This window comes from Neomonachus schauinslandi, chromosome X (assembly GCF_002201575.2).
Source record: "Neomonachus schauinslandi chromosome X, ASM220157v2, whole genome shotgun sequence".
In the NCBI taxonomy this organism is placed as follows: domain Eukaryota; kingdom Metazoa; phylum Chordata; class Mammalia; order Carnivora; family Phocidae; genus Neomonachus; species Neomonachus schauinslandi.
Genome location: NC_058419.1, coordinates 1339395 through 1350089, shown reverse-complemented (window position 1 = coordinate 1350089; position 10695 = coordinate 1339395). Strand labels below are relative to the sequence as shown.

Genomic DNA, 10695 nt, shown 5'->3' with positions numbered 1-10695 from the left:
CTCTCTCTAGCTCTCAAATAAATCAATACAACCTTTATATAATAATAATAATAATAATTAATAAAATAAAAACAAGAAAAGCATCCAGGCAGGTTTGAAAAAGAACTTTAGAAGTAAAGAAACACCGTCATTGAAATAAAAAATCCCAACAGATGGATGAAATCACAGATAGGTGCCGCTGAAGAAAAGATTAGTGACCTGGAAGATGGTGCCTCTGAAATTACCTCCTGCCCTGTTTCCCCTCCCGGTGGATAATGTGGTTTCCTCCTTCCCTGAGAAATTGCAGCAGCCCCTCTTCAGAGGTCCAGGCTCTGGCTCTTCAAGGCCCCCTCATCCTGGCTTCTAGGCTCCTGGTGACACCAACCTGTTCCCCTTGCTCTAGGGGCGGCAGGTTCCTCCCGTTTTATCTCCGTGACTCCAGTCGTCCGATCCGAGTGACCGACTGCTCATATTCAATCCCCTCCGTTGAGAAACTTTGTCTGTTTCTTGTATCCTGACTCATGCCCGACCGATACAGGATCGGAACTGGGAGTGGTCCCAGAAGATGGACCCACAAAGACGGAGTGTGGGGACGGGTCTGGTCATGCCCTTGGGCTGGAGTGCGGGGCTCGGGTCCTCGCCAACGTGCAGTGGGGCGTGAGGCGCCCGTGGCCGGCAGGGACCTCGTAATTTGTCAGGCCCTCACCTGCGGTTAACCGGGACGAAGGGCCCATCCTCAGTGAGCACCCCGGGGAGCTGGAGCGGCCGCTGCCCTGGACTGTCATGGGCGCTAGGGATGGCTGTAAAGACTGTGGTGTGGAGGGCGCCTGGGTGGCTCAGATGGTTGGGCGTCTGCCTTCGGCTCAGGTCATGATTCCGGGGTCCTGGATCGAGTCCCGCATTGGGCTCCCTGCTAGGTGGGGAGCCTGCTTCTCCCTCTGCCTCTGCCTCTCTCTCTCTCTCTCTCTGACTCTCATGAATAAATAAATAAAAAAAAAAACATTAAAAAAAAAAAAAAGACTGTGGTGTGGGACGATTCCCGAGTGCACCTGAGACTGCACAGAGAAAAAAGGACAAGTTCAGGTTCCTTACCTCTCAGCTCAAGTCACCGTATGATAACCAGAGAACTTCCAGGATGGCCCTAAAAATTCGCTCACTTCCTCTACCTGCAAGGGTTGACAGGGCTGAAAATCAAACACAGCGTTTAGCTGTGCGGGTTACAGAATCCCAAAGTCAGCTGAATTCCCAGCCTGTGTTTCTCATGTGAAAGGTAGGGCGGTGGTTGGAGGAGTGGGACCCTGAAGCCTGGCATTGGGACATCTGGTTGGCCTCAGTTGAAGCTGAGAACGGGGGTGCCACCACTTTCCCTCTGAGGCTCATTTGCGGGTGGAAGTTGCTGCTTTCCCATGTCTAAAGGACTGGCATCCTTGCTTGACAATGTGTCATTACCTCATCTGGGGTAGGTGCCTTGCAAGGGAACTCATGTTGTTTGAGACCCTGTGCAACAGTCCCTTTGACATTCAACCCATAACTACGGTGCAATCACAGTATGATCCATGGGGTGAAAGTCTGAACCATGAGGAAATAGCCCACACATCAATAAAAATCCCGAGATTTAACTGGTATCTAACAAATGAATCCTATTTGAACATCATGGCAATGGATTCTCAGGCTGTCAGACTGAGGTAAACTGAGATACTCAATGGTGCTGAAGTCACTGATTGCCATGTACTTAGTAGAAGTTCCAGATTGAATGTGGTAGCACATGAGCTGGTGGAAAATCTAGCACTACACTTGGTAGGTTGACTGAAACTTGGGACTCACTGGTGTCCTTTATTTGATGGATTTCAATGCCAGGACTGTCTTGGCATGAGGTAGACAAGGGAATCCTAAGTGTTAGGGGAAATAAAAACATAATGTGTTAGAGAGAGAGGAATTTGAGGGTATATTCATCACAGTGGATATGAACACCCCACCTCTAACTATATTCCATGGAATGCCCAGAAGCAGCTCTTTTTAGTGAAGCTTTGAGAGAACCTTTAGAGTGGGAACGCGTGCATCTTTTATTTATTTTTTATTTTTTAAAAGATTTTATTTATTTATTTATTTGAGAGAGAGAATGAGATAGAGCATGAGATAGGGGAGGGTCAGAGGGAGAAGCAGACTCCCTGCTGAGCAGGGAGCCCGATGCGGGACTCGATCCTGGGACTCCAGGATGATGACCTAAGCCGAAGGCAGTCGCTCAACCAACTGAGCCACCCAGGCGCCCCGCGTGCATCTTTTAACAGCTCTATAAAGATCGCCATGGGGGCGACTGGTGGGCTCAGTCGGTAAAGCATGAGACTCTTGATCCCTGGGTCGTGAGTTCAAGCCATATGTTGGGTGTGTGGTCTACTTAAAAAAAAAAAAAGATCACCATGAATGAAATAATGAGGCAGAGCGCTGCAACATGCTTGATATATATAACCCTAAATGCTCTAGATGGGAACAAATTATCCTGACTTTATTTGCTCCAGTGGAATCACAGGCTCTCACCCAGTTTCCAGAACCAAAGTCCCTTGATGGATGGGGAGCTGGGTGCCCTGGATAACACTCTGCACCATCGCTGTTAAGTGCAAACTACAAAGGGACCTGCAGGCATTTACTCAAGTGACTGCTTGTCCTGGAGAACAGGTGTGCTTGAGCAGGATTCCCGCCTTGGCAGGCCACACCTATCAAGTGACGTGGGAAAGACTTTTGTTACCTTTGTCCTAGCTCCACCTCCAGAAGTGTGGACACTGGCGGTTACTGAGATCGCTGGTCGCTCAAGCACTAATTCTGCCCACCTTTCTGGATGCTATTCTTGTTGGGGAGGGGCGCTTTATATCGAACCATTCCAGAGGCACACTCTCCAAGCGCTGGCACGCAGTGGGAGGGATGGGGGGGGCAGGGCCACAATCTGGGCCCTGGGAGGGTGGAAGCGCCCAGGAGCACACAGGATGCCGCTCTCAGAGGCCAGGACTGGGGCGCAGCCAGAGAAGGAATGACAGTGTTCCTTCGCAAACCTGGATGGGGCCGCCGCCCTCCCTCTCCAAGTCATCCCAGGGAGCATAATGTTTCTTTTCTCTGCCGGGTCAGGGTGGGCGGGGCGGGAGCTAAGGTGTATATGGGGTCTCTCGGGTCCCGGATCATGGGGGAGGCCTCTCCTTGGCCTTTCTCTCGCGAGAGGTCGCAGCCCCGCCCCGTGTCTCCCGTGAGCGCGGGATATGCGCAGAGTTCACAGCACAGCCAGGTCCGGACTCTTCGGTTAGGGCGGGGGAGACGTAGGCGGAGTGAGCCTGCCGCTCCGCCGACAAAGGAACGCGGACCGAGACTCCAGCATGGCTTGTGCCGTGGAGTCCTGGAGCCCAGAGGGAGGCTCGGAGGCCGGGTCTCAGCCTCGTGACCTCCAGGAGCACGCACGCAGCCGCCGTAAGCCCCACTCGAGGGTACTTTCCTTCTTTCAATTCCAGGAATATAGTCTTTTGATAGTTGGGGCAAAGCCTCGGGCAAGAGTTCTACGCCCAAGATGGCCAGCCGGAAACAGGTTTCGGGTGCCGATGTGGCGAGGCCAGATTGGCCAACTGGCCGCCCGTATGTTAACACGCAGTTGTGTCCCCGTTCTGCGCGTGTGCGGAGGCCACGCCTGCACACAGGCGCAGAACGCCCTGCGTCTATGGTCCGGGAAGTGTGACAGAGCGTCCACCCGCCCTGGCCAGGACTCTATGGTACCTATGCGCGAAGATAGCCCGCCTATATAAGGCATGCGCAGGCGTGAAAGCGCCTCTTTTCCTTCGGCGCGGTGAGTAGTAGAGACAGTAGATCTGTGAGGTGCCCTTGCTGATTCTCTGGCCTAGTTTGAGGCCTGTCCTCGTCTTCTGTCCGACTTTGTCTGTTTCGTTGCAGCCACTGAAGATCCTGGTGTCGCCATGGGCCGCCGCCCCGCCCGGTGGTGAGTGCCGATTCCGTGCAATTTGGTAGCTGTGAAAAAGGGAGAACTGTATTTCACTATTAAAAGCAATCCTGGCAGGAGGGCTCTAGTGCAGCTTTCCTGTACTGGAACAGACTCCACGGTTTTCCCAATACCTTCCGGGTCGCTTGGGGGTCTTCGTTTATACTATGTTTCTTTAAAAGTTCATGCCGCTCTTGAGCGTTTCCTCTATTTTGTTGAGGTAGTGGATTTACTATCCTGGAGTGCATATGTTCCGCCACTTTCAGGCTGGAAACGACGTCCGCCTTGCTTCCCCCCTGTCCTGGAAATTCGTCCCCTTTTTAGGCTCAATACTCTTTGAGGGCCTTTGTGTGCTATCCCGGTCTTATTTCCGGGCGACATGCCCGTCCCTTCTCGGGCGCCAAGGGCCGCCCCGAAAAGCGGGCTCAGCCGCGTCGTGTGCCCTGCAGGGGGCGTCAGAATCTCTTCACACGTGGTCCGGAGGCGGATTTAATGCCACGTGCCCAAAAGTCGGTGGCTGGCATGAACTGAGTTACTAATAGCAAACTTGGAGTGCTTTGAAGAGAGAGGTTTTTTGTTTGTTTTTCCTGGAAAAGCCCCTTTGGACCGTTTGACCTTATGCGAAGCATGAAACCATAATAAGGGATCAGATGAGATTTTTTTGCTTTTATGTTCTTAGCATGGGTATTCTCCTAACTTTTGACCACCTTGTTTTGACTGTGTCTTGCTTAGAGCTAATGTCCAGGGGTGGAGACAGCTGGGATTGACACATTGTTGTCCTCCCCATTCCCAGCTCTCCTTTGGTCTTAATTTAAGGGATTCCTCAAAGTGTTCATTGTTGGGTTCACTTGTGAACTGTAACTTTGGGTTTCCCCCCCTCCCCGCAGTTACCGGTATTGTAAGAACAAGCCGTATCCAAAGTCTCGCTTCTGCAGAGGTGTCCCTGGTAAGTAGTGGGAGAGCTCCCAAACTGGTTTTGCTACACTGACTCAGTTGCCCCCCCCCTCCCGACTTACCCAAGTTCTTTTCAGATGCCAAGATCCGCATCTTTGACCTGGGGCGGAAGAAGGCAAAAGTGGATGAGTTCCCACTATGTGGCCACATGGTGTCAGATGAATACGAGCAGCTCTCCTCTGAAGGTGAGGCAGGATTCCTTGTTAATCACTCCATCCCTTCTCACCACCCTGGTGTTATCAGTTAATCGTATCCAGTGGGGAGCCTTGGTCCGTATAGCCGATACAAATGTACTGTGAGAGCCAGGGAGGGTTACAGTAAATGCTTCTGTGCTATCTTGTCTCTCACTGCTGCCTCCCCCGTTGCCAACCTAGCCCTGGAGGCTGCCCGTATTTGTGCCAACAAGTACATGGTGAAAAGCTGTGGCAAAGATGGTTTTCACATCCGAGTGCGGCTCCATCCCTTCCATGTCATCCGTATCAACAAGATGTTGTCCTGTGCTGGAGCTGACAGGTGAGCTGGGTCCTGGGTCTCTGCCTTTTCAGGTGTTTTCCCATACCTTGAGGCCCTTGTTTGGCTTGATTTTTTTCATCAGGGCAAAGAAATGGGCCTCACATAAAGAATTTAGTCACCTGTAATAAAGCTAGGTTAAAGGCTACCAGATGGATTTTAATGGACCATTTTCCCCTCATACCACTGCACAGAACTGACTTGCAGAAACAAACATAAAAGGCATCGTGACTAAGATTTAGCCTCTTGATGACAGGTGAAAGGAGGTGCTTCTGAGGGAGTAGCTTTAATCCTGATGACAGTCATCTGCCAGCAAGCAGGTAGCTGAAGCAGTCACAGTTTGGAGGGCTTTCAGATGAGCCAAATGATACCTTGTAGGGACTGGCTAGTCTGTTTTTGAGTTTCCTGTTCTCTGCAGCCAATTAAGCCGACTGTGCTCTTTGTCCATGGGGGCCCAGTGTGCCATGGCTGCAAACAGTAGCCTCCTTGGTAGTGTATGCAGCCTGTTGATTGTATGGGTTGCCCTAAGGGACCTTGGAGACAGCTCTTCCAGTGGACACTGAGGTCTGACCTCATGCTATCTCCAATCTAGGCTGCAGACAGGTATGCGGGGTGCCTTTGGAAAGCCCCAGGGCACAGTAGCCAGGGTCCACATTGGCCAAGTCATCATGTCCATCCGTACCAAGCTGCAGAACAAGGAGCATGTGATTGAGGCCCTACGCAGGGCCAAGTTCAAGTTCCCTGGCCGCCAGAAGGTGAGTTGTGCTGAAACCACTGTCCTGCCTGTGCTTGCCCTAGTGTCCAGGCTTCTTGATGCCATTCTCTTCATCTCTCCCTAGATCCACATCTCCAAGAAGTGGGGCTTTACTAAGTTTAATGCGGATGAATTTGAAGACATGGTGGCTGAAAAGCGGCTTATCCCAGATGGCTGTGGGGTCAAATACATCCCTAATCGTGGCCCCTTGGACAAATGGAGGGCTCTGCACTCATGAGAACCTCGGCACTGCCCCCCCCGACTCATGCACACCAATAAAACCTACTTCCTGTCTGTCTGTGCATCTGGATTCATGGAGGGTTGGGGCTCTTTGGAAACTCTAAAGTCACGGTCCTTTATTTTGAGAAGAAGGCTGACAAGTTGGCCAGGACCAGCATCCTCTCAGTTGTCTAGTTAGGACATTGACTTGGACGTACCTAGATCAGATGTTGTCTGTTCAAAATTTCCCTTTGCAAGTCCAGTCTGTGATGAGTCCATAGGCATTGAGTGCTCCTTTAGTAAAGTGCCCTGCCCCCGCAATTAAAAAGGGCTTGTGGCCTAAGGCTGACTTGTGGCTGCTAGAGAAGCTCTCCCTGAGGATCCCAGACCAGCAACATAACTGGAAATGGGGAGAAGTGAAGACTAGGCATGGTTCCAGCCATGTTTCAACCAGCACTCTAGGAGATGGGCTCTCCGGTTAGCCCTTGAATAGTTTCTTGTGTTAGGTTGTAAGGCAGCTTTGACCCACACTCAGACCACCTGCCACCCCTTCTGGGGCCTCCCCTTCACATCCTTGACCACTTTGGCTAGTGTCCGACCTGACCTCAAGCTCCCCCCACCTGAAATGGCCCATAGGCAAGACGACCTTTTGGCAAGTAGTGTGCAGCTCCCCTTGGTCTGGGGATTCTGTGTGTTGTCTGGTACAGTTGTGTACCAGGGTTCCAAAAGCATTAGTTGGGCTCAGTATCACGGGGCAGCAAAAACAAGCCCCCGAGAATCCCTATGAGGCCTGATGGCCTGTGGTTCTCCAGCCAGAAGCGGGTCCTAAAGAGAGATGGTTCCAGAGTGGGCCACAGTGGTCACTGAGCGCCTCTGCCGCTTCCCCAGGCTGGGCTGGGTTGCATTGAATCCACTGGCCTTTTGTAATCATTACTTAACAGACATTTCTTTTTTTTAAAAGATTTTATTTATTTATTTGACAGAGACACAGCGAGAGAGGGAACACAAGCAGTGGGAGTGGGAGAGCGAGAAGCAGGCTTCCCACTGAGCAGGAAGCCCGATGGGGGGCTCGATCCCAGGACCCTGGAATCATGACCCGAGCTGAAGGCAGATGCTTAACGACTGAGCCACCCAGGCGCCCCCTTAACAGACGTTTCTAAGGTTGAAAATTACTTTTATTTTTGACCTTGAGATGATTCTAAACCATAAATAATTGTGTTTAAATGGCCCTGATAATCCTGCTAGCTGGTTTTACTGAGCTCTGTCTCTGGAAAATGAAGCTGGGGAAGGGAGGGTTCTACGATACCAACACCCTAAATAAGATCATTGGTAACATTTTGCTAAGTGTCCTGTAGTCCCTTTACCTGCACGAGCACGTACTCATACAGTTGCTGTTAGTTACATAAGTGGTGCATCTCTCTATGTGCCTGTAGCCTTGGTACCCAGCCCGAGCCACACCTCGTACACGTGCCCCCAGTGTGGACTGACCATACCCTGGGTGGGGTGAGGTTGGGCTGCACCATGGTTGTGAACATGGGCTTGACAGCAGGCAGCAGGGCTGTTTGAAGCTATTTTCATTTATGGGATTACAACAAGCTTCGTTTTCTGTTTGCTAGTTACTGTGTGTGTGTAAACTACTTATCGATCCTTGTGTCTGCTAGAATCTTAATATTGATTCATACGGATCCTGTGTGCAATAAAAATGGCCTTCTGGCACATTTGCTCCACGTATGTAATATCCCTCAATTTAGCTTTTTGTTCTCAGCGTGTAAGTTTCCTTTTTGTCCTATAATAAAATCTTTTGTTCTGCTGTGATTCCCTTTTCTGAGCCCTGCAGTTGAGCCAAAATCACCTGAGCCCCCTTTTCTCCCCCAGCCCTGGAGCCTGCTCTACTCACAGTCTTGACACTAGCTGGGGGCAGAGTGGCATGGGTCTAGCCTCAGGGCCCATGCCTCCCTCTACATTCTAATGCCAGGCAGGGGCCCAACCAAAGAGCAAGCCAAACCAAAGAAAAGGCAGATGGAGAAGGGTTGCAGTCCAGTGGGGTAGAGCTATAATCAGATGGAGGAGGGCTGCAGTTGAAGCTTCTCAGGAGTCTCTCCGGCTCTAGAGCAGTCGGGGAGCACGCCGGAGAGAGCAGGATTTGAGTCCTGAAGGCAGCACAGTCCTCACATCTGTGGGCAGCAGGCTTGGGGCTGGTTCAGGCCACCAGGCCCAGCGGGGGGAGCAGGAGTAGCAGCAACAGAAGGGCCAGGCCAAGAGGCTGGACCCTGGGTGCCGCCTGGTTCAGCTCCACTTCCACAGGGTAGTGGTCGCTGATGTTGAGGGCCTGGGGGTAGGCAGCAGGACAGAGTGTCAGTGCCGGGGCTGAGGGACTTCCCTGGGACCCCGTCCCGGCCTCCCCGCCTCACCTCCTCCTCGGTGAGTTGGAAGCTCCTGGGGAAGTTGAAGGCAGCCGCGGAGCGCAGCAGGCTCTGGCAGTGCTCCCCATGCAGCACTATGCGGTCATAAGCGCAGTGGGTGCTGGCCCGCACTGTGGTGTCCTCGTCGTCGTCAATCGCCCAGTGGAAGCCTGCCTCAGTCCGCAGCACCAGCTCACCCAGGCGCTTTTTGGTCAGGGAGGCACAGTCAGCGTTGAAGTCCCCAAGCGGGATCATGTCCTGGGGGGGGGGTGGGGGGGGGGGGGGCAGCAGCAGTCAGACCTGGCCACCCAACCCTCCTGTCCCCAGCCCTCCTGTGCCATCTGCCCAACCCTACCCTGTTGTGCCAGTGCTGGGAGACATCCAGAAACACGTCGTACAGGGCATTCAGCTCTTGCTCTACGGCCTTCGGAGTGGTGTGCAGCGGGACCAGCACCAGGCTGCGAAGGACTGCAAGCCGCAGGAATGGAGGACTCCCACCCACTCCTGGGCACTCCCCACCCAGCCTCTTCCCAGTAACCAAGCCCTCGGTACAGCCAGCCAGACCCTCCTTCCTGCTCCCACCTAGCAGGGCCACCCTTCTTCCCTTCCTACCTTTGCTGGGAAAAGTGAACCGGGCCACAAAGGGCTCCCGGGCAAATAGATCATCCTTGTCCTTGTACACGTAGGAATCCAGGACCTGTGTCTTGTGTGACCTGGGGGACCAAGGGATGAGAAGCAGTGGCCCCACATCACTGATTTGGTTTGCGAGGGGCCCTCCACTACCAGCCCTATTTCATGTGACCGCAGCCTCCTAGCTGCTTTTCTAGAACTTGTTTCTTATTGAGATATAATTCACATACCATGGAATTCACCTGTTTAAAACACACAATTCAATGGTATTGAGCAGCCCCAGAGAGGGGCTGCTCAAGAAACTGTAGGACCCGGAGTCATCAAATCTGCCAGGATAGGGAAACCCAGGGTCAGTGGCCCCGAGGCTCCGGGGTGGGGGGCAGATTAGACCCACAGAAGAATTAGGACATTCACAGCGTTGTGAAACCATCGCCACATTCAGTTTTGGAAACTACTTATGGCCCGAAAAAGAAACCTTGTACCCATGAGCGGTGGCTCCCCATTCCCCTCCTCTGCCGCTGGCGGCCACTGATCTGTTTTCTGTCTCTGTAGATTTGCCTGTTCTGGACACTTTGTGTGAAGGGAATCAAAGTAATATGTGGTCTTTTGTGTCTGGCTACTTTCCCTTAGCACACAGGTTTTCAAGGTCCATCCACGCCACAGCACGGCTCAAGCTTCTTCATTCCTTCTTGTGGCCAGGTAACATTCCAGTGTGTAAAGAGCTGATGGACACTCGGACTGCTGTTTCCAATCTGGGGCTGTTATGAGCATTTCCATGTGGATGTGTTTCTGTATCCCCCACCTCGTTATTTTGGAGTGAATTCTAGACATATGATTTCATCTGTATAAACAGGTCTCCTTACCTGACCACCCCCCTTGCCCTCTCCATCCTGACCCCCGAGGGCTCCCCTGCCCCAGGCTATCCCAAGGACTTAGGGCTATCTCTGGAAACTGGGTCTGCCCAAGGTCCACAACAAGCCCCCCCAGTGGCTTCCACAGGTGAGAGGCAAAGGAGCCCCACATCTATGCACGCAAAACGAAGGCCTTCTGCTGTAGGGACACGTGGGCATCAAAGCTGGCTAGGGTAGAGGAGAGTGAGATCCCCAAATAAACCCACTGAGGAGAAAAAGTGCAATGAGAAGGTGAGGGCCGCCCCAGGAGGAAGGAGCCCGTAGTTGTTGGGACTGCAGAGGCATCTCGCACTGGGCCAAGTGCCAAGCCCGGCCCGGCCACCATCTGTGCTTACCGGTAGATGTACACGTACTTCTCCGTGTATG

General features: G+C 52.5%; 2 protein-coding genes and 1 non-coding gene across 4 annotated transcripts in view; 2 read left to right on the top strand and 1 right to left on the bottom strand.

Annotated features, from left to right (window-relative positions):
- The first annotated feature begins 3785 nt into the window (after nt 1-3785).
- Nucleotides 3786-6461, top strand: RPL10 (ribosomal protein L10). 2 transcript variants are annotated; one of them, XM_044911886.1, is made up of 7 exons: nt 3788-3799; nt 3904-3949; nt 4837-4895; nt 4981-5088; nt 5278-5416; nt 6006-6168; nt 6253-6461. In XM_044911886.1, exons 2-7 carry the CDS (start codon nt 3927-3929, stop codon nt 6403-6405), a joined length of 645 nt encoding a protein of 214 aa, XP_044767821.1. In that variant the 5' UTR covers nt 3788-3799; nt 3904-3926; the 3' UTR covers nt 6406-6461. The 2 variants fall into 2 exon arrangements, with proteins under 2 accessions (XP_044767822.1, XP_044767821.1); XM_044911887.1 differs by lacking the exon at nt 4981-5088 and having other exon boundaries at nt 3786-3949.
- LOC123323528 lies at nt 5826-5959 on the top strand. Its single transcript, XR_006539462.1, has one exon. It is a non-coding gene; the product is annotated as a small nucleolar RNA SNORA70 (small nucleolar RNA).
- A 1037-nt stretch (nt 6462-7498) lies between the features above and the next one.
- Nucleotides 7499-10695, bottom strand: part of DNASE1L1 (deoxyribonuclease 1 like 1) — a 7265-nt gene continuing 4068 nt past the window's right edge. Inside the window, exons 4-8 of the mRNA XM_044911690.1 lie at nt 9661-9744; nt 9401-9501; nt 9144-9256; nt 8798-9046; nt 7499-8715 (exon numbers count right to left, since the gene is read on the bottom strand). Of these exons, the coding sequence (XP_044767625.1) occupies nt 8587-8715; nt 8798-9046; nt 9144-9256; nt 9401-9501; nt 9661-9744 (676 nt within the window). The 3' untranslated portion in view covers nt 7499-8586. The remainder of the gene's footprint in view (nt 8716-8797; nt 9047-9143; nt 9257-9400; nt 9502-9660; nt 9745-10695) is intronic.

What these genes read in the sequence shown, in the direction of transcription:
- RPL10 (XM_044911886.1), top strand. Translation starts at nt 3,927, where the DNA reads ATGGGCCGCCGCCCCGCCCGGTG. An exon ending in GGCCGCCGCCCCGCCCGGTG is followed by an intron (nt 3,950 to 4,836) that starts GTGAGTGCCGAT and finishes CCCTCCCCGCAG; the next exon opens with TTACCGGTATTGTAAGAACA. An exon ending in TCCTGTGCTGGAGCTGACAG is followed by an intron (nt 5,417 to 6,005) that starts GTGAGCTGGGTC and finishes TCTCCAATCTAG; the next exon opens with GCTGCAGACAGGTATGCGGG.